This window comes from Limulus polyphemus, unplaced genomic scaffold (assembly GCF_000517525.1).
Source record: "Limulus polyphemus unplaced genomic scaffold, Limulus_polyphemus-2.1.2 Scaffold1752, whole genome shotgun sequence".
In the NCBI taxonomy this organism is placed as follows: domain Eukaryota; kingdom Metazoa; phylum Arthropoda; class Merostomata; order Xiphosura; family Limulidae; genus Limulus; species Limulus polyphemus.
In genome coordinates, this window is record NW_013667362.1 from 97,466 (window position 1) to 121,282 (window position 23,817).

The 23,817-nt window shown below is 32.5% G+C and overlaps 1 protein-coding gene across 4 annotated transcripts in view; it reads left to right on the plus strand.

Annotated features, from left to right (window-relative positions):
- Nucleotides 1-23,817, plus strand: part of LOC106464827 (atlastin-2-like) — a 78,599-nt gene that overhangs the window by 32,643 nt on the left and 22,139 nt on the right. For all 4 annotated transcript variants that reach the window (XM_022392624.1, XM_013924983.2, XM_022392625.1 and 1 more), the window contains exons 4-9: nt 1,925-2,029; nt 2,920-2,970; nt 4,562-4,618; nt 5,117-5,209; nt 17,397-17,535; nt 20,552-20,679. In XM_022392624.1, coding sequence (XP_022248332.1) covers nt 1,925-2,029; nt 2,920-2,970; nt 4,562-4,618; nt 5,117-5,209; nt 17,397-17,535; nt 20,552-20,679 — 573 coding nt within the window. The remainder of the gene's footprint in view (nt 1-1,924; nt 2,030-2,919; nt 2,971-4,561; nt 4,619-5,116; nt 5,210-17,396; nt 17,536-20,551; nt 20,680-23,817) is intronic.

Below are 23,817 nucleotides of genomic sequence, written 5' to 3' on the forward strand. Positions count from 1 at the left end.
GGGAGCTTTAAGGCTTGTGGCATGTGCAAAAAAATTGCATATAGAGGGCAGCACTGAAAAAGAATAGCTATTTATGTGAGTGGAGGTAAATACCTATCGGAAATACATTTTCAGTATAGGAAAATTATAACTTTAAATAAAAATCCTTATAAAATATAACATATTGCTACAAAGTAACAGAGAAAGTCATTGTTTATAAGATATTTTTCACTAAGAGCTATAACATATAGGAAGGTAATGGTAAAAAAAAAGAGAATAACACTAGTTATGCAACAGTTGTAACAGAAATATAGATATATCTGTATAATAGTTGCAATAAAAGTAAAATACCAGGTGCATAAATATAGATATTATTTTGGATGACTGAATTATTATTTCTTCAATGAAACAGTCTTTATTTAGTTATTTTACTTTGATGAGAATCAATAGAACTGTTAAGCTATGTTAAGCCGACTATAAAGTTCAAGTTCCATTTATTGTCAATCGATAGGATGTGTGGAAGAGGAAATGTTAGTATTTATACTCTGCACTGGTTAACTGTAACTTTTCTGAAAACTGAAACAGAGAGGATTTAAACCTACATCCTAGCCTACTGAGCATGTGTATTTTCTTCCAGCCAACTTAGAATATCAACTTGTACTAATTAAGACCAAATTACTAAGTTGATTAGGCTTACCTTGCAAGTAAGGATATGGACTTCAATCTCACTGTCACTTCAGAAAACGTTTAATAGTAGCATATAATAATGTACCACTTTAAGTTTTCCATTTGTTGGTATTACACCTTTGTTCACTTCACCTCTTAGATATGGCATCTGTGTATAAGAGTTACATGTTACGACATAAATTTGTTCTATTAAATTATTTTTAATCATTTATAAATTTGATCAGCAAAAGAAATTCGTATTACACTAAAATGTTAATGCTTTTTGCTGCTTTATTTGCTGTTTTGTATACAAATGTAACTTTCACATATCTGTAAAAATTAATATGTCATTCATTTCATAAAATGTTTGCCATTGTGTGGGATCTTCTAAACAAATATTATGTATGGTGATTTGTGTGTGTGTAAAATTCAATAACTTAACAGTATTTCAGAATGGCAGCATATACAAATTTGTGTTAGAAAAGGGTATTTAAATTCACTAAAAGGAAAACTATTTGACATTGTTTGTAAACATCAATGTGATAAAAAGTTAATTCATACATCTGAAGATCAGATGAAAAGTATTAAGGGTGTGACATGTGTGATAAAAAGTTAATTCATACATCTGAAGATCAGATGAAAAGTATTAAGGGTGTGACATGTGTAATAAAAAGTTAATTCATACATCTGAAGATCAGATGAAAAGTATTAAGGGTGTAACATGTGGGCATATCATGCATTTTCCACCATCATTTATTAATATAGGAATTTTTAAACTGTTTTGTTTAGTTTAATTCTGTGCAGTTTTGGCATAAATATGTGGTTCAGAAAACCACTGAGTTGTTTTGTTCAATTACTTTTGTTTCTTTGTTGTTTTATATCAGTTAGTATATTGTAAGAGAACAAGTAGCACATGGTGACGTTTGTCACTTAGGGTATAACTAAGGTTTTCTGTTTGATGTGTAACATTGGTTTTAGTTAGAATCCAGAAAGTTCAACTTTGTTCAAAACATGAGTCAGTTAATCTAAAGTCTTTAAGAGATAATAATTTCTAATTGATTCAGTAGGAAGATAGCTGTTTGGTGTTTATGCACTTATTCACACTGTGTTTTTGCTTTGTAATTTGTATATAGATTATTTTTACATTTTACACCATGTGTCCAGTCTGTTTATTTTCTTAGCTTAAACTCAGTCGTGTAGTTAAATTCATATTTACTCTCTAATTATTCTGCACAAATCTCCTATTATAAAGAACCTTTAAAATATTTTTATGTTGCAGGTGGCAGTGCTGTTAATGGATACTCAGGGTGCTTTTGACAGTGAATCAACTGTAAAGGATTGTGCCACAGTTTTTGCTTTAAGCACTATGACTAGTTCTGTCCAGGTATTAAGGAATAAAGTATTTATTACTTTAAGCTGACATTAAGTACAAAAGTGACAAAATGTTTCATGTAAATTATTCAGTGTTTTATTACAAACTCATTTTAAGTGTATTAATTATTAACTAACTAACATTTGAATTCTGTTTATTTATATTATGCTTTTAACAATAATATTTGTCAAATTTTAAATGACTGTTGCAAGATAATTTCATTTGTAATATTTTGTAAAGTAAAGAAAAACAAATTCTTTAGTGCTTAGGAACACACCTTATACATATGTGTGTCTATGTTTGTATATAGAATGTGTGTTTTTTTATTGTGAGAGGTGACTTCTGTTTGGATATACCTTGTCTCCAGTTGATTCAGCAACTGCTTTACACCTATGAGGTATAAATAAAATTGTTGATAAAACTCTCTTGACTTTTGCTCCCCAGTAGCTCAGCAATAAGTCGGAAGGCTTATGATGCTAAAAAGCTGGTTTCTTTACATGTGGTTGGCACATATCAAACAAACAACTCATGACTTTCTCTATACAGACAGTTTGATATGATTTTAAATTAGTAAATTGAAGTTGCTATGTAGGTTAAGAATAATGTAGTTGTGTATGTTTATTCATATAAAATACAAGCTGCAGCTATAGCATTTTGCTGTTCTTAGATTGACATATTTTTGTGATTTTTATTGAAACTCAAATTTTAAAAGGGTTATCATTAATGTTTCACAGCATGCTACTAATTTTATATATGTTATTGTAAGCTCATGATTGATGAGAAGGAGATAAATCATAATATATTGTTGTTTTTAACATAATGTAATTGAGGTTAAGATTTCTGCTATTTTGAAATATGTAATGTATGTAGTGATATAGCATGATATTTTTCCTACTTTCCAGGTATATAACTTGTCTCAAAACATCCAGGAAGATGATTTACAACACTTACAAGTAAGTGTGTAAGTATTCTTTCTAAAATGAATATAACACAACCTCTATCTCCAGAACACTAGTTTAATTGTAATCTGTATTTTGGCATCTTCGAGAGTTTTTATACTGCTAATATTATAATAGAATACAGTTGGATTATGTAATAAAATGGAATGTAGTTATTCACATTCTGTGGTTTTCTAAACCAATAACAAACATCTTAATCCAAAGAAAATAAAAGGTTAGCCTTTGTGAACAAACTTGTATAAAGGGTTTCATATTGTACTGTCATAACTAATTTATTTTCTTTACATTTGACTGCAATATAAGTTATTGTTCATGAATATTTTTTTGAATACTCTAATGTTAAATAATGTAAAGTGTGGACCATTGATTTAGAAGCGTGCTACGTATGCATGAGATACTCTAGTAATTATATCCCATTTTATCTCTCAATTGAATTTCATTATAATATATGAGAATAAAACTCCTGAAACAGTAAATTGAAATATTGAGTTATAATAAAAATAGTAAACTAGAGTTAAGAGGATGTGTTATATCTATTTTAGGAAGTATGTTTAATAACAAACTTCTTTTAATATTCAAAAGCATTAAGAATATAAGTGCACAAGTATTTGTTCTACATTAGTGTGATGTACTCTGGTGGCTCAGGAATAAGATTGAGGGCTTATAATCCTAAAATACAGAATTTGATCTCTGTGAAGACACAGCATAGATGGCCCATTGTGTAGGTTTGAGCTAAAACAAATACAATTTAGACCTGAACATGGGCATATAAGACTGGAGATCTGAGGATTTGGGGTTCAATATGTCTTACCACCTAACATTATTTGCGCTATTAGCTTTGGGTGCATTATAAGAGGGACAGTCAATCCTGCTTTTTGGTACCACTTTGACTGGTGTTTGCTGCTTACTGGTTTTCTCTTTTCTCTCTTGTGTGCAGTTCAAAATTAGGGACAGCTATGCTTAAGCCATAGGGGTCTCTGACCTATCTTTTAGTCTGTTGTGTGTATAAGGTGTCATTCTAGTGAAATAGGCCTAAACCGGAAACATTAAATTTGGATATTTAATTAAACTTCATAAAAATCATAATATTTATAGCTGCAGGAAAAAAATTGTGACAAATAATGAGAAAATTTCATGATCAAATACTTATAATCTTTTTAAAACTAGTTTTATAAATTACTCAAAGGTATTAGTTTCATTAAATAATTATTTATATAAATAAACTAGTGTCTTGGTTCAAATTAAACTAAACAGCATGTTATACAAATAGTAAAAATTAGTTTGCTGGTTTAGACATTTTTGATAGTATGTAAACTAACTGAAATGATAGTGTAGTAAATAAATATTTCTGTTTAGGTAATAAGTAATACTTTATCTAGTTACCTATTTAACCAGTCAGAGAATAAAGTATTTTATTCAAAATAATTTGCATATCCTTCCTTGTTGTGAAATCAATATTTCACTATTATTTTAAAACAGAATAAGCTATTATCTATATCCAGTTGTTTACTAAAAAAAGCATGTGTAAACCATAATATTTTCTAAATAGATATATGATCAGTTAAGTGATTGGTGTCTTTTTCAGTTGTTTACTGAATATGGAAAACTAGCCCTAGAAGACACAAGTGAAAAACCATTTCAGGTTAGTAGTTCTTATTTACTTAAAATGTAGTTTTTATTTTTTTCACATTATGCTTTCTAAAATTATAGAGAAACTTCCTCTGTATATTGTATAATTCTATTAAACAAGGAGCAACATTTTTTGTTAATATTTCTATGGAAAAATGGCTAATAAATTATTTGATATATTATTTTTCATGTTGAAATATAAACCTTGTATCAAAATTACTACTGAATTTATTATTATAAAAATGCTAACTGGCACCTAAGTCAAATTTTGTGTTTTTTTATTAATTTACTCAAATGGAATGTAGTTGTCTAGAAATGTATAATATTACTAGAAGTAATTTAGCATCCTGTTCTCAGGAATATTATCATTAAATGCTGGTATTAAATATGTGTGAGTCTGTTAATTAATGTTTTTAAAGTAAATTTTTTTATGGATTGTAGAACAATTTATTGGTAATTAATTATTTCCTTTATAAATGTTTTATATACATTATCTCTCTATTGTTTCTAGAAACTTATGTTTTTGGTTAGAGATTGGAGTTATCCTTATGAAGCATCTTATGGAACTGAGGGTGGTCAAAAAATCCTAGATAGGAGGTTACAGGTACACAGTTCTTTGACATAGGTTCTTTTATATACAAGGTGAAAATTGTATTGTAACTTCTGCTTTTGTATCAAATATTAAAATTGAACTTAGGTTTCTGAAAAAAAAATCCAATCTGCATTCCTATATAGAAGATCAGATATCAACAGAAAGTTGAATATATAAAGTAAACATTAGACATTTAAGGTTGATAAATCAGTTTTTAGTCAGGTTCACTGATGTGTTGTTCCATAAAAGCTACAGAGAAGCAGTATTTTTTTTTGTTGTTGTTTTTCAATAAATTGTTAGTATGATTTTGAAAAATGTTTTAGAATTAAAAGTACAGTAGATAACGTTTTTGATATTTTCAGGCAAATCTATACTTTCCACTGTCTAAGTGGACCAGTTTCTAGAAATTTCTCAATATTTCTATATGCACTGTCAATTGTGATATGAATTTAATACCTGTATATGCAACACAATGTACTAGATTTTTAATTACTCTTCCTCCTTTTATACCTGTATACAAAATTTAATGATTAGTGTGTGGGGTTGCAGATCAGTTGGGAAGGTATTAAAACTATTAATTCCACCATTGGGTTAAGAGTAACTATGTAGGCAGAAAATGCTGCTGACTTGTTGATTTCTCTATGGCTAACAGTTTTAAATTAGAATGGCTATACCTGAACCCTGTTATCACTGACCTGGACATTTAGCACATGTGCCAAACAAGTTGCCATTCAAGTTGTAAATACCTAATACCCACGTCTGTTCAATCATTTATATGTGGTGTAGTTGCTTTTGTTAACTGTGAATATGTGAACTTATGCTTCAAGTAATAGAAATACATTCTTATGTTTACAATCCTGAGCCATTTCTTTACTACTTGAGCCTTTCCAACCTGGAAGGGTATCACTGATATCCTCCTGATTTATTACTTTTTTTTCATATAGTGGAAATACTTAATCAAATTGCATAAACTTAGTTCCAATTCACTACAAAGTTACTAGTTTCTAATTTAAAAAATGTAATTTGCATCAGAATTTCTATCATGTTTTAAATTGTGAGATTTTAAAAATTTAGTTGTGAAACTGTTTTGCAAAAACATTAAAAGTACTTCATATTATAATTTAAATGTTTATATTATTATTATTGATCAGAAAGTTCTGTTTTGTATATCCAGTGAGTTTGAACACATTTGATTTTCGTTAAGTTATTTTGTTTGATACTTTATTTTGTTGATTAAAGCAGTTACTACTTCTGATTATAAGTCATAAAATATGGTAAAACATACAAAGATTTATATGTGATCTCAGACTTTGTCTTTTAAAGTGCTTTAATCATTACTTTTGTCAGGTATTATGCAATGATTTTTACATACAGTATTCTTGGTCAAGATTGATTTATATCTAATAAATGTTTGCTTTCAGTTAACAGTAACTTCTTTTATTTGGGACTGGTGTTTAAATGAAATAAACTTAAAAATAATATTCAAGAAAAAAAAATGATTTCTTCATCCTGATACTTTGCTGTCACTTGCCATACTCACTAAACATAATTAAACTTACGTGATGTATTTTCTTAGAAGAAAAATCCCCTAGCTTTCAGAAAGACACAGTTTAATACAGAAATGTTATCAGGAAGGAAAAGAACAATAGAAACTGAAAAACAACTTGCAAATCTGTGGTTTGCTTCTTAGTGTAGTGAACTCTACATTATGAACCTTTGGTAACCCTATGTGAGCTCTGGGTATCTTGTATGTTAACAAACTATAAACTATGGCTACAACCACTACATACTATATATTGAAGAAATAATCTTTTTTTTAACCAATCATTGGCTCTAGCTATTTTTAATGATGAACTTCATTGGTAATTGTTCTGACCACATGCTGTAATATCATAAATGAGTGGTAACAAAAGACTGTAGTGATAAAACAATTTGCAGAGGAGAAAAATGACTTGAAAAACAAAAGCCATGAATCATTGTACTTCCAAACAGTGATAGTTGCATAGCATGTAAAATCCTCTATATTGGGATGATCAAAATATTTCTTAAAATAGATAAAAACATTATTTACAAGTGAGGCTTCTTGGAGCTGCACAAAAATGAAAGCTAGAAAATTTAACATTTTTCTTTGTGAAATACATTAAATAAAAGTTATGCTAAAATATCAATTGTAAAATACCTTTAAGTAGAAAATTGTTGAAATCGCAATCGAATTTTACTTAAGTTTTCACATTTGTTATGCTCTGTAATCTTTTCTCTGAAATAACAATAATATTACACCATTTGGGATTATTATTTCTGAATGTGAGCATGTGCTGTGTGGACACTATCTATACATTTCTTTCTGTGGGGGAAATGTTAAGTTTCACCAAAATGGAATCTCTTGTATATAAGCTGCTTGTTGCTGAAGGGAAAGTTAGAGTTAATGTTTGTGAGCTTGTTACAGGGTTTGTATCTATGCTTGAAAACCTGAAAAGTTTTGAAAATCACTTTTTCATTTTCAGGCCTTTGAAAATTGCTTGGGAAAGAAAAAAGAAACCTTGATTTTTCCAATACCTCTTCTCAAATAAAGCTATCTCAATCTCCTTTCTACCCCTAAGCATTGCTAAAAATATTTTAATACTCAGTGCACTCAATAAATTTCATTCCACTTTTGAACATGTATATAGCATGTGACCACCCTTCACCAATAGTATTATGCCATTTATATTGATGCACCAATCTCCCTATGATTCTCCCATTCATTCCTCACTTTCTCAACTGGCACAGCATCATTTAGATGTGTTTTTTGCATGTGATTCCTATTTGCGAATGTACTTCGTTGACATTTCAATACCTTTTTCAACAGTTTTCTTTTACTGTGTTTGCATTCAGTTTTTTCGATTTTTTTGTTTTTTTTTGCATTTGTTTATTGTTACTGAATTATATGGTAATTTAGAATGACTTTGTGATTCAGTGTATCAACAACAGAAGTTCCCGTTATGGTAGACAGTGCTTCTGGTACAACTACCCAGGCATTGTGTTTGACTTTATCTGCTGAGGAGTTACAGGGCTTGATACCCAGGGAACTAGGTTCCTAGGTTTGGGCAGCAATTTCTACTCATTTTCAACCTAACAATGTTTCTGAGGATGAATACAATCAAGGAGAAGAAAAATTGGATTCATTTTTTCTGGCACTTACTTATTTTGGTCTGTCACACTCTACACCTGTACAGGATATCTCACATTCCACACCTTTTTTTTTTTTTTTTACTTGCTGGTTAATCAGGTATGTGGTATATATCATGTTTCCTTTTCCTCCTAGCTTACAGACATCATCGATCGGATATTTACGCTATTAATGTTACCAGAATCCTTTACCAATTCTCTTATGTTCTCCTGTATCCAGTCTTGTTCTTATCCATGGAAACTCGCCTTCTCCTTAAAGTTTCTTCTCAACAAATTAGACATATCACTGTCTTTGGCTGCTTGCCTTGATTGTTTGTTGGAAGAAATCATTCAGATTGGAATGTGTACTCCTTCCTATTTTTTCGTTGCTCATTATCTGGCTGTATCTTTTTCAGGTGGATATCATCTCCCTTCCTTGGTGATTCTACACGTCCATTCGCCCTTGACTTGAGTGTATCTTTTCACAACATTTCATTTATGTTTTCTTTTCAGGGACCCTCTTTTACCACTACTAATAGGATCCCACTCTGTGGTGAATGTTGCCTGGTCAGGTGTGCTTTCACTCAAATCCACACTATATACCGACAGAGCTATAATGCTCACTGTAGAGATGGGGTATTCCACAAGACAACCAGTGGCATGCCTTATTTGTCTCTGTGTATCTGTAAGTTTAACTCAATGGTGGACCATTTCTTATGGACTATTATGAGTAAAGCAAAAGAGGCTTTCTGCCCATCCCTGCCAACCCTTGCATTCCATAAATTGGGAATGGTCTGCTTTTCAAAATAGTGAATTGTGAACACACATTGCACTTTCTGAAGTGTGACATTCCTCCGGACTTGCCACTGCATTTCCTTCACCCCCCTTTTTTCTCCAAGTGGGGCATGAGAGTCCTTACCAGTTTCCAGTCGCTGGAGTGTTAGATCAAAGAGGCTTCCTCCTGAGTGTGAAGTAGAAATTTACCTTACAATACAACCACACATTTATCTACTCAATGAGAAGAGGGCAAAGCTGGTTCCCTCCTTCCCTTTTCCTTGGATGCTTATTTCCTGGTGGACCAAATGTCGGTTGGAGCAGGACCAGCCTATATTGGATCTTCCTTGTAATACCGTGTTCAGGATGACACTGCCCTGTTCCTATGGTTGAATGAAGTAGAGGTCCCCCTTCTAATTAATTCCAGTACTAAGGAATTTAACATTGAAACAGTAACTATTTTAGTAATTCCCTCTTACTTGCCAAACTTGTTTTCATCATTAAGTAAATAAAACCATGATTCCATTTTTTCTTTTTCAGATCTTGAAAGATAGTCAGAGATATCATTAAAAGAAATGTTTCAAAAGATGCTAGTTGTATTTACTCATTTACAGAAATATATATGAGTGATAAAGAATAATAAAAAATATGTATAAATATTAATGCTGGTTTCAAGGTAGAGGCTAAATTGGCTAAGAAAGTTACTGAACTGGAACTGTGTGGATACAGGATGCAATATAAAAAAATAATAATTGTGAAACATTTAAAAGAACTATAAGCAAAAACCCATTTTAACTGTTTTATAGGCCAGAGCTTGGATGCTCGGATCCAAGAGTGATTGCCAATGATGGTGATTTGTGTGAAAACAAGGTGGAGGGATTTCTCCAAATCCTCCTTTTATTTTGTATATAAAGATCATTGTTAACCTGAAAATGTTTTACACAAACCTTTATTAGATTAATTATATCTATAGTTTCAACTGCTAAAGTTTTGTTTTGTAACAATGGCTTTTCGAAACACTTAATTGCATCTTCTGGAACTTTTGTAAATAATGACACTACATCAAATGACATTAACAAATCTTCCATATTCAACTTTGCATTTTTGATTTTCTCTACAAATTCTAAAACATTTTTAATAATACTTATTTTTGTTTCTTGAACAAGAATTCTTCTGAGCTATATATTTTGTTCTTTGATATGAGGATGTACCTACAGGTGATATTACTGGTCTAAAACTGTTACTCATTTTATGTATTTTTTGAAGTTCGTAAAATCTTGGAATAATAAAATTAGCTGGAAATAATCTATTCTGCTCTCCACCTAACACTTGTTTTTTTTACTAATTCATGATACTTATTTGTAGGGTTATACTTACATTTTTCAAATATACCCTCATTTAATAAATCTCCCATACCTTTAACGTATTCACATTTGTTAAGTACTAAAATCTGCCCTCCTTTATCTGCTTTACAAATTACAATATCTTTTGATTTTATGGTTTTTATATCTACACTTTGTGTCCTCCCCATAAGGTTGAAATTCCCTACATTCAGTTCTAAATATGTTTTTAGAGTTTTCATCTATCACTCTATCCAAATTAGTTTCTATATCTGTTATTAATTGTTTTTTTATAATGAGCAAACCTAAACCTTTAATTAATACCCCCCACCTGATTGTTATTAAGAACTACATCTGACATATTTATTATTTTAGGATTCTCCAAGATCTTATTATATAACGTGTATATAAATTGCGGAACACACTCTTTAATTATTAATCAAAATTCATTGGTGCTTGCATAATGTTCAATGTTAAAATACTCACATTTTATAAAGTCAACGATTATTTTTTACACAATTCTAAAGATTTTATTAGTAGGAACATACGTGAATCTATTGAGATAATTAAATATAAAAAAAGGAAATTTATAATATTGAATAAGGATGAGGGACCTGATGGAAATGTTGTCAGTAGATGGCGTGAAATTCCTTAATATGTAAATTGTTGATTTTTTAATGATATAAATAAGTGTTATTTTTGCAAAACATTACACTCCTGATGATGATGCAGTAAAATACCTCGAAATATGTAGTGTATATGAGGTTTTTTAATTTTTACCCCGTACAATAAGTGATTTATATTTTATTGTAAATTTGAAACTGGAAACAGTCTCATTTTTAGAATTGTGTAACAAATAATTGTTTTTATAAAAAAAATTTTTTGACATTTACCTCTTCTCAAACTTAAGCTTTATCCAAATGAAAGTTTTTCTTTTCTGCCTCTCTAAGCATTGGTATGAATCTTACCTCTCTTGCTCCAGTCTTTGTACCCCACTATATTGACCATAACAAGTTACATCTTGTGATTCTCTCCACCTACGTCAATGCACTCCTAATACCAGATCTGTATATAAGCTCCCCATTATTACTTCCTGTTTACTTTTCTCAATGGCAGAATGTTATGACAATGGTTTTACATGCTTGCTGTGGGTTTCTCTTGTGTGTTGTGTAACTTTAGTTATACCTATGCTTTGGATAATTTTTTCAACCCATATTATTGAGTTTTGAGTTTATTGTCTATTTTCTTTAATTTCAATACAAAAAGTTATTGAGATGTTTCAGATATGAATTCTCACATTCACGTCTCTGATACAAAGTCTTGTAGTTCTCTTAATCTGCCACCTCTTGAGTCTAGCATTGCCCAGGCATTGGGGGGGTCCTCCTTTCTTTGGAGGACATCCAGTCCCTCATATGCAGAGGGGTGGAATATTACATGAGATTTAATGTTTTTTCTCCTGTAAAATCAGAGACAGCTTGCAGGGGTTCATGGGTGGAATGGTAAGAATTTGGACTATTTTTCTGGATCCTTCCTTTCCTCAGATAACTAATCATGAGCTTTGGACAGACATCCCATCTCTTGCATCGTTTTTTGCAACTGGTATGTCAAGTTTGATTACCTAGTCTTTCCACCTTTGTCAGACATTGCTGTGCATACTTGGAGATTTGCAGATCAATTGAGAGAGGCTGCTATCATGCCTTGTCCTTCACATTTATTGGATCAGCATGCCTTTCCATTGACTGGAGGACATATATTTAGATTCTCAAACGTTAGGTCCGCTTCCTCCTCTCTGGGGTTCTAGGCCTGATGCCTCTATTTGTCTTAACCTCACTCAGTTTTCCAGGATTCGACTGTCCCTTACAACAGTCTTGCATTTTTTATCTTCTTTGCACTGTTGTCTGAGGCCTTTCACAGGTCTCCTGCTGAATTTTCAGAGGATCTTAATAATTTATTGATTTCTACTTTGGTAAAGTGATCAGCTTCTGCTCTCTCCTTGGTCTCTTGGTTGTTTTGTTGCTGGGATATTTTGGAGAGAGATGCCTTGCTTGAGGGCATTCAACTTCCTTCTTTGGTCCTTAGAGGTCTCAGAGAAGATCCTTTTCTCAGACAGATTCCATAGACTCTCGGGTGGATGTGGCCCATTTCCACTTTTTTCTTTATATACTGGCCTCCCACCTTTCCTAGTCTTCTAACTGATGGTTTACTGCATATCCTATTCGGGTTTCCAGACCTCCTGCATTGGCACCACGTTGTGTCTGAAAACATCATAAGTGACTGTCTTATGGGGTCTGGTCCTGTGGTGGCAAGTTTCAGACAGTTTGGGTCTGTATGGGAGACCTTTGCCTCTAATCAGTGGGTCATTCAGATTCTTGCCAGAGGGTTGGTCATTCATGTCATATCTCCTTCTCCATTGTCTACCATAATGGTTGTCATCCCTTCCCCAATGGTCAGCTTACATTAGTCATTGAACACAAGCCATCCAGGATCTTCTGCAAAGAGGCTGTAGAATGTGTTGACTACTCTCTCAAGGTATAGTAACCTACTCTCTTATAGTAACAAAGAAGACGGGTGATTGGCAACCTGTCAACGACTTTTCTCATCTCAGTCGTTTTCTCTAGCCTCCCCTAGGGAGTCGTTTTTTCCTCTCCAGTGGCACTTTGCACCCAGTCTATGGATGACAAAGTTGATGTTGCTGATGCCTACCTTCATATTTCGATCATGAAGTCTTCACGTTGGTATCTCCATTTTGTGCACGAGAGACAGGGTTTTCAGTTTTTTGCTGTACCATTCAGCCTTGCATCCATCCCATATGTCTTTTGCTGATTAGTCAGATCCTTTTCACATCATCTTTATTTTACAGACATTCACACTCACCATTATATGGATGACTGGATTCTTCTCGCTCCTTCCTGCCACTTGGCAGAGTTTCATACTCTAGCTCTTTTATCCAAATCTGTGAGAGCTGGGTTTCTCATCCAAATGGAGGAGTTTATTCTTACTCCCACACAGTACCTCATTCATTTAGGAGTATTTTTCAATTTATGTCTCAGTCAGGCCCAACCATCTCTTTAGGCCATGGAATGAGCCATTCCTTTAATACTGTCATCTCCTTCTCCACCAGTGCATGTGCTTCATTCTCTTCTGATGATGTGAGCATTCTTGGAATCACTCGTTTTTTGTTGTTTTTTTTTTGGGGGGGGGGTCAGACCCACATGCATTACCATTAGTGGTCATTATGGAACGATTGAAACATTTGCATTGTATTGTCTGGTGGCCCTTTTGGCTTCCAGTCCACTTGATCATGAATGGTAGTTGTACAGGGACACGTCTCCCATGTCCTGAGATACATCTTTCATGGATGCTTCTCTCCAGGGATGGGGAACTTGTGTAGAGGATATGGAATTCAAGGACCTCTGGACAGAAGAAGAACCTTCTCTCCATATCAAACTTTTAGAGCTTCTAGCAGTTTCAACGAACTATGACTTGGGCTCTCGATTTGTTGCAAGGGAAGGTTGTAATGATTCACTGAGACAATAACATGGTGGTCTCCTACATTTTAAAGCTTGGGAGCACTCACTCCAGGTCTCTTTGTTTTCAGACATTGAATCTTTAGATTGTTATCCTTGCTTGTCATGTTCCAGGTTATTAATTTAGTGGCTGATCAATTATTTCATCCAAATGGAGTTCTTCCCACAGAATGGATGCCTCATCTACAAGTTATTCATTGGATCTGCTCTCATCTTGAGACTTTTCATTTCATTGCTTTCATCACTCACTGGAATGCCCAGCTCCCCTCCTTCTGGTCTCCTGTCCCTCATATTTGGCTTTGGGGTCAGCCAGGGGTCTTCATTTGAGATTCATGTTTACAGGACTATTTACCATTCTACTTGTGTTCTGTTGTATCCTGATGGGTCCTTTCTTCCCAAAATTTCAGCAGCTAGAGAAGGGGATAAGGCTTTCTCTCCTATTCATCTGTGGAGATGGGGTGTTCTATAAGATCACCTTGTACACTTTCTGGGTTGTATACAGTTGTAACACAAAAACAAATACATTACTGAACTGCCACTCTTGGACTATCATGAATATTCCCAATTCAAATAGGGAATGTGGTTCACCTATTGCACTGTCTTTGGAGCATCATTCCTCGGGACTCCCCAGCACAAGTATCCCCCATTTCTCCAAGAGGAGCATTGGAGTCCTTACCACTCCCAGTTCCAGTCTCTGGAGCAGTGGACAGAGGTTTATTCCTTCTGAAGAATGCTTGTAGTCATTATTCCTCAAATGGGAAAGAGGGTGAAGATGTGTGGTAGAAGCTTTCATGGGAGCCCCTCATAATTCTGGTTCAGAGATGACTGTTTGCTCTCTTGTTGTGTTGTGCATGGCTCCTCTTTTTGGTAATTTTCTTTATTTTGATGATCTTGGGAGATGGTCCTCAGTTCCTCATAATTCTGTGCCATTTGTTGAACTTTTTTTTGTTCCACATCCTCCTCATAATTCTGGTGGCAGGAGGTGTTGCTTTGCCTCTCCAATTGGGGAGTTAGGATTTTGTTTCATAATCCCAGACTGGGTAATCTCTGTTTTTTCAGGTTGAATGAGGCATGACAAATCCCATAATCCTGAGTTCGGTTTGTTGTATTTTGTGGTTCTTCAGGTTGGGGCAAGGGTTTGTCCACTTTGGTGTTGCATGCCTTCTCTTCATAATTTCAGTGGCTTGACATGCAACATTCTATAACTTTCAGGTTAGGTTCCAATGATATCACATGACTAAACAAGACCAAACTTTACAGCAATCATCATACCCTAGCCACTGCATTTTTGATCTTGATTTGGGTCCACAGCCCTATAATTCCAAGGACAAGACTTGGGACCTCATCTGCCTGGTTGTGGCCTGGATGAATTCATGTCTTTCTAAAGATGTTAGGATTTTGCCTTTGTGACTGGCTGGCCTTTAACGCCCAAGAATTGGATTTAACATGGTCAGGGAAAAGGGCATACCTGTTTCAGAAGTAGTGTGGATCCCACTATTGTGCTATTACTATATGTCATTTTTACACACCTCTTTTCTACACAGAAAGTGTCTGTGTGGACCTTGCCTAACTGGGCTCTCCACTTTGTCAATGTGAGATTCTAGCTAAAGTGTTAGAGGAGGTGTGTTTCATAAGTTAACATTTTCCTACACAGAAAATGTATTTCTGATAATATTTACTTCTGCTCACACTCTCTTGCCCTTCCTCCCCACAAAATGACCAGCTTAGGGTCTGTTATTTTGGAGTGAGAGGAGGTACGTATTATCCGAAATACATTTTGGATATAGGAAAATGTTAATTTTAATTACTTTTTCATATTTCTTTTTATTTATCAATATCTCATTGTCTGTTCAATCCAAGGTTCGTAATATTTTTTGTTGTTGTTACTTCGAAATGTAGATGATACCCCTCCTTTTCCAGTTTGGCTATCTGTTTCTGTTGAAATGTAGCACATAGTATCTGTTGCTTGATTTTTTTGCACAAAATATTCCACTTTTTGTCCTTTAATATTACATTTCACTTATATAAATTTTGGAATAACTTTCTTTCTCTTGCATCTCACCAAAAAATTTTGTTAACATATTCATCTTTTTAATTTACTTTTTTGTCTTGCAAACTTCTTTGCTGTGGGTCCCATTTCTAGACTCATTGATATTGTTTGTCTTGGCACTTGTGTATCATGTTAAAATAATAAATAAAAAACACACAACATTAAGATAAGTACACAATTAAAAACATTTTTAATTCAGACCAATCTATGGCATCTGAAATGTTGACTCTACATGTTTTGATGTTTTTCACATCATCATCATCATCATCAGTTCAGAAATGACATTGCTAAAGTTGTTGCATTCTGAGTTTCCAATTTTATAGACTATGACCATGCCATAGATGGGGTGGATGTCTGATTTTATCAAATCATGGCATCCAAAGCTAAAAAAAGTTGTGCAGTAGTTTGATTACTTCTACTTTTTCATGGACAAACATCTGCTGAGTGTGGATTTTCTATAAATATACAAACAGAGGGTGGTAACCTTACAGAACAGTTATATTGCTCAGCAAGTCATTTGTGATTACATCTGTTATGTAGGTAGAATCTTCAGTGTGAATATCAATAAAAACTATATTTCTCTGCTGCTGGTACTAGACGACAAATGTTGTTTGAATGAGGTTAAACAAAAACCTATGTACAACTCAAAGAAGTAGATTGTAAAAGCTAAAATTGACTAACTGAAAGTTAAATGAAGACACAATAATATACAACCATATCTGAATGACATAAACTTGAAGACTTTTTTTCTTCTTCTGAAAATGCAGTTTTTGGAACTAATCTGGATTAGCAAAGTCTTAACAGCCTCAGATATATCACCAAAGAAGAAAATGCTTTTGCAAAAAAAAAATTAATGTTGAACTTTACAAACTGAATAACTTAAAAACTAAGTGAAATGTATGTTGTTTATTTTAGTGTTTGGTGTTTTTGAATAATTTAAACATATGTAGTAACATATATTTGTAACTTCTCCAGTGTACACCAACCAGTCTTTGAAAATTAAACTTGGTGTTTTGAAATCCTCGAAAATATATTTAACTAAAGTGTGGGAACTGTGTTGGTGGGCTTTTTAATGCTTTTTTAATAGTGAGCATTTCATACAGTGTTTGATATATGGAGTAGTAAGGTTTAACAGAACAGTTATAGTTAATAACATAATTCTACAAAATGATTTAAATAAATGTTTAAGATCAATCTTTTTCAGAAGCTTAATCCACTTTCATTTGATGTAGGTCCTCCTCTAATAATGTTTATCTTAAGGAATAAAAATATGGTATATTGTATTTTGCTAGCAGCTAATCATAATATTTGATTCAGACCTAAGAAGATTTTTTCATGTGCTGTGTTACTTGATGTTACAGATTTCTGAAAGGCAACATCCAGAACTTCAGCAATTAAGAAGACATATTCGTTCTTGTTTTTTGGATATTGGATGTTTTCTGATGCCTCATCCAGGCTTAAAAGTTGCAACAAATCCTCATTTTGATGGACGTTTAGCAGGTAAAGATACTTTATAAAAGCTAACTTGTTAAGAAATTTTTGTCTCAGTGTTTTACACAATCATTTGAGCAAAAAAAACATATTCCAGATTAGTATTAGCAATGTTTTAGTCTTATCCTCTACAATTTAATGGGGAGTATATATTACACCCATTTTTATAGGATGTATACATTTCACTACACCTATTTCAAACAGTATTTATTTAAATAACAGGGAAATGTGGTTTGTGACAAGTTAAATAGATCCACTAACTTGAGGATATTTACATGAATAGTCAAGTACACAGAGTCAGATTTTACAGTATAAAGATGACATATATTGGAATTTATACTAGTAATAAGAACAGAAAACTGTACCTAATTAAGTTTGACTTCTAGGCTAATAGTAATAGACTTTGAGCTAATGCTAGCTGAGTATGTTGGTTAAACAACATCGTTTATACTCTACTCTGCTAGTGAAAACATGGACAATCAGTTTTATCTGACTAAATCAGGTTAAGGGTTAAGTTTAACTCATAATTTATGACTTATTTTTTATAATCTTGCTCATTGTGTGCTTGAGTTAATTTAGATTCTTTTCCAAGGGTTTCAGGCAACTGTTCATCTATATGATTGTGTATTTAATAAGTAATCAGGTAACACCCAGACATAAGAATGCTTATGTCTTGTCAGCTTACTATTAGAAGTATATTGACAATTAATTTCCTTGAAGGGGGTTGAAGTCCACTTGTTTTAACCACTTGCACCACTATTCAGTAGTGTGTTTTCTGTCAATCAGTCAGTAGACACTAAAACGACTGCACATAAGAGATGATTAATGTTGCAATTTCTACTGTCATGATGTCAGTAAAATGTGTGCATGTCATGAATAATGAGAATAATTATGCACTCTGTAGGCTACAACACAGTATGACATATGTATTTCAAAAGCAAGAAATAAAAATATTTGTTACTCTTAACTTTGGTTTTATTTACTCTTGAAACAGAACACTTTTGGAAGCTCTGGGGAAGTACACTTAATTTATAATTTAAATCAATCCAAGCTTAATCACATTTAATGAAGTAAATTCACATTGCCTCTGTTAGACTTAGGGTCAAGTACTTCCTTCATTCTTTAGACACTTTTCATCCATTGAATGAGCTCCATCAAACTTAAATTGTGAAAAAAATGTTTTTCCATCATGTCTTGGCAGAATATTTATCTAAAGAATATTATCATTAACTCTTTAAATACTGGCCTGGCTCTTCTTAGTGTATTATGATGTTTCACAGAATTACATTGAACATTTAAGTGAATAACTTTTTTATCAATGTATGTCACTAAAATTAGAATCATAGTGTAGTTTATAATTCAGATTCTATAATTATCTAAATTTTAATTTATTAACTTCAAAAGAAAATATTTTAAATCCTTAATATTCTTAATTTTCATTTCTGTGTCATGTGCACATCTATGTTCTTAATTCTCCTCTTTTAGTTTGTATAACTTCAGTATTGTAGCAACTACACTGTCTGACTTATCCTAGACACAATATATAAACAATGCTAAGGTCAAATGTATATGTTGAATGTGCAAACTTCTTCCTGTAATGAGAAATAAATTTTCTAAACCTACAACAGAAGCCCTGCTCATTTATATTTAACTTTTATGACAGTTTTCAAAATCACACGCTCCTATTTGATGTACACGTTTATAACCAATTGAAAGAGCTTATTTTAAACTTTAAACCCCAATGGTCCTTTTTGAATTGCCACCAACAGACATTAGACCAGTGAGGATTTCATTGGGTACTTGTTCCAATGAAAGTTGATGTTGATAGCATGTCATGATTTTTCTTTTTACCTGAAATAGTTTAGTTAGAATACCAGTTAAATTATAGTTGTTTTTGGACATTCTGTTTTAGTCATTTATTTATTATTTATGTTTTAAAATGCATATTAGTAAGGTAAATTAATTTTTATGTTGCAAATACTTATAGAAAACAAAACTAGGGTTAAGTAAATATGACTGCATGAGTCCAAAGCTGTATGTGCGTACATATAACTGTATGGAAATTTTCCCATTGGAGGTGTCACTCTTAAAGCATGAAAGATGAATGTCGTATGAGCCATGCAATGAAACTATAAAATTAAAATAAATTTGAAAATGTAAAAATTTGAAATTCTACAGATAATGAAGTTGAAGATATGGTGACAAATATTTTACAAAACAGAAAAAAAGTATTGTTTATTTTATGTCATAATTTTCAAAATTTTATTTCACTGTACATTGATGATTTAGCCACAGCTAGTGTTAGGATAGAGAAAATAACAGTTTAAATATAAACTTTCTCCTCAAAAAATCTTTTGATATTCATTAAAGTGTCTGTAGAGATTATAAAAATGAAATATGAAACTGTAAGATTACAAGAACTATTTTTATTATAAGCATGTAAATCACTTTGCACTCAGATTGATTCAGTAAAGTCTTCAGAAATTCATAAAAAAATTTATAACATAAATACTTCAAAAAATATTATGATTTTTTTATATACAATTGACTTGTAATGTTTACCGAAAGCTTGCCAAATTTCATAAAGATGCACTTAGTAAATTCAGGGTTTTAGTATGTTAATTGTTACGATTTTTTAGCTTGTGTAGTATGACCAACCCATGCATGGAAGGTTATTGAAAACCCGATATCACATGTTGCCCCTCTTTCTAAGTTTCATAATTCATTTGCAAATCATTATGATTTAATATATAAATAAGCATGCAAACGATTCACAGGCGAGACCAAGACTAAGAATTTTCTGATACCACCATCTCATGTAAATTCAAAAATTATTCTCTATCCTGGGACATGTTGTTATAAAAGGCATTTATTGAAGTTCAAAAAGCAAGACATTTTATGACAAATTTTGAGTTTGATATTTATTATGTTTGAATAAAACTAATAAATATTTGAATCGTATGTAAAAAAAATTATAAATGATGAGTCAATAAATTATGTAATTTTAAAATTTTGTTAATTACAGATATTGAAACAGACTTTCAAAATCAGCTGAAAGTTTTAGTGCCTTTACTTCTTGATCCAAAGAATTTAGTCTTAAAAGAAATAAATGGACGTAAAATTACTTCCAGGGAACTTGTGGAGTACTTCAAGGTAAATTTCTCGTGTTTTTCCATTTTGATTTGGTTAATGATATGTCTGACAAAATGTTTTACATGTGCAAAAAGAGCCAAATTAGAATAAAGGTGTCAGACACAGAAATATTTAATATCAAAAGAAGAATTAAATTATATATAAAGAGTAAAACCTGTAAATATGTAACGTAAAAGTTGTAAATTAAAAACAAGTCGAGGAAGATTTGGATTCCTTTTTATTACAACTGCAACAAGCAAGAACATGAATTTAAAAAGAGAACCAAGTTTTCCTGCTTAATATACCTACTTTTACATTACACCTTTACAAATCACATCCCTGTTATTGTAGCTTGACTGGTTTTATATATGTTAAATGTTTTTATTAGATATCAGTACTTTTTGTTTTGTCAAACAATATTATTTCTATTACTTTTCAGGTGTTAGGAAAATAAAACAAGAGTTTAAATATCTAGATATTTTTTATGTGGAAACTGAATTTTTAGGCAAACTACAATACTTTTTTCTGTGTTTTTTAAAATGTTAAATCTGTTTATTATTTCATATGTTGTTTAATTAGAGTAGTTTTATATTTTGAGAATTAAAGTGAATTTCAAACAGGTACTTTCCTCTGAAATACTGAAAACCTCTCCTTGTTTAGTTTGCACTGATGTGACTACACATTGCAGAGCATACATCACTTACCCATTATTCTCCATTCTCCCACCTTCCATGTGACTTGCTGTGCATGCATCAGGAGATCTTGCATAAGATCTGCCTTCCCACCAAAGATTAGATTGGTTTGAAAGTTGTACTCGTGATGAAAATTTGGTTGTGGGAAGGCAGTTGGGAAGGTATTTCAGATGTAAGTACCTGTTTGAAATTCATTTTCATTTTTAAAATGTAAAACTTAAATCGTGTAGTCTTCCCACCAAAGAAAATGACCTCTCCAATATGTCACAGGTTACCTCCTATATATGTTTCACTGTAGCATCACAGACATGTCAAAAGTGAAGACTCTCAGAAATGTCACAACTATCTCTCATTGTGACGTCGCATATTAATCTTTCCAAGACTTAATTGAAACTTGTCTTAATTTAAAAAATACTGTTAGTTTCTTTCTAATTCTCAATAAAAACATACACATCACACATCAGTGAGTAAATAAATTGTATTTCATCTATAATAGTACATTGAGAAGTAACGAAATACTGAAATATTAATTGTTAGAGATTGCATAAAAGTACAATAATCAACATCATCTCAAAATTTTAAAGTAATGACAGTAGTTCAGCACAAACATGCAAAATGAAAATAATATATAGGTGAAAACTCTGAGAATTATCACATTGTGTCCGTATAAAAATGGTCTATATTAATGATCCCTTGACACTAGGCCTCATAAAGGGAAATAATCAATATGATATTATTTTGTTATAATTATATAATAGGAATTTGCTGACTAGCAAAATTGCAGAGTGCAAGTGAGTCATTATCACCCATGTATAAGGAGTTTCAAAATTATTAAATCTGTAAACAGTCAAACAGCCCCATTTGAATGTTTCTGTAAATCTATGGCATTACAAAACAGTATTTCTCATACCAAAACTGTTTTACAAATTTTGAATGTTGAAAGAAGAAAAAATTTAATTCTTATACCTTTCAGTTAGAAAAACCAGCATGCATCAGATCATGAGTGAACAGTGTAGTGTCACTCTTTGATATATATTTATAGGTTTTTGCTGCTGTTTAGTGAGTGTTATATATAACGTCTTCAAAACATCCCCAAGAAATCGTACCTGTGACCACTCAGAAATGTACGTGTCACACAATGAAATTGACAACACTAGCACTAAATTGTGACATCACAGATACGTGTCATCTTTGGTTGATTACCACAGAAATACTGAAAGCCAGAATACCCACAATGAACAGAAGGTACTGGGAACTGGTGAAAATGATACAGAGAAACCTAGAAGTTACAGAACAGAAAGGTAATAACCTAAACTACAGCAAAGAAGTAGCCAAGCAGAGTTTGAGTAGAATCAAGAACCACAAAAATATTTCAAGAACTGGATTTGAGGCATAATTAGTGGAGTGTATCAACCTTACAAAAAGACTGGACCTAAAGGATACTCAGAAACAAGGCATTATTTTCAGGATGTTATTTCTTCACTCCTGATGCCATCTAAATCAGACAAAGAGATTGGTGAAAGCAATAATGATGTAGTACATGTGCAACCATGGGACATAGGTGGTGGTATAAACAAGTAGGAGGATTACTAGGAATCAGGGAGGCAGAGATGACATATCTGTAGCCTACAGTATAAGAAACAGACAAACCAAGATTATGAAATAAGGACACAGTAAAGGAGGTAATGTTTTGAGGATTTGGAAGAAGACAAGAATATGAATTACAAAGGTACCAACTCCTAAAGATAAATCAATGAAATTCACATACTACCAGTGGGAACTTCTACATGAATGTGACAACTCAAGAAGACAAGCCAGCTTCTTTAACAAAAGACTACATAACAGCTAGCTATGAAGCTGTAGATGATAAATGTTGTTGTGGAAGATGTATATTCACAGCTGACATAGAAAATATTTCCAAAAAGGTAAAGGAATAGGATCCCTGTGAGATGGAGGACAGAAGAGTGGAAGCCATGTGGAGCAAACCAGCATGGGGTACAAAAAAAGAACTTGAAAATAGAACCTACTGATCTTGGACAATACCAGAGGAAGAAAAGAGTAGACATAGAGAAAAGATTCTCCCTAGACTGGCTTAAAGTATCCACTGCTAGAGAAGCTGGATGTGAAACTGTAGACTTGTAAAGTATGAAAAGATGATTTACTACAGTTAGGAATGCATCATTCATAAGATGACTAAGTCAATGGCACAACCAAAGGATGCAGAATCTACTCTCTTAACAGAAGTCAATGATCTATAGAATAAGAATCCACTAGAATTTTCACAACACCTGACTCATGGCAAGCTTGGAGAATGACAGGATATTAATGTAGCAAAAGCAGTAGAAAGATCAAAACAAAGCATAGCTGTGAGATCAAATTCCAGTCTGCTTTGAGTACTGAAACATAGTGATGTTATTAATATGGGGAGGAACTCCTGTCATACATGTTGAACTGTCCAAAGTTCCAA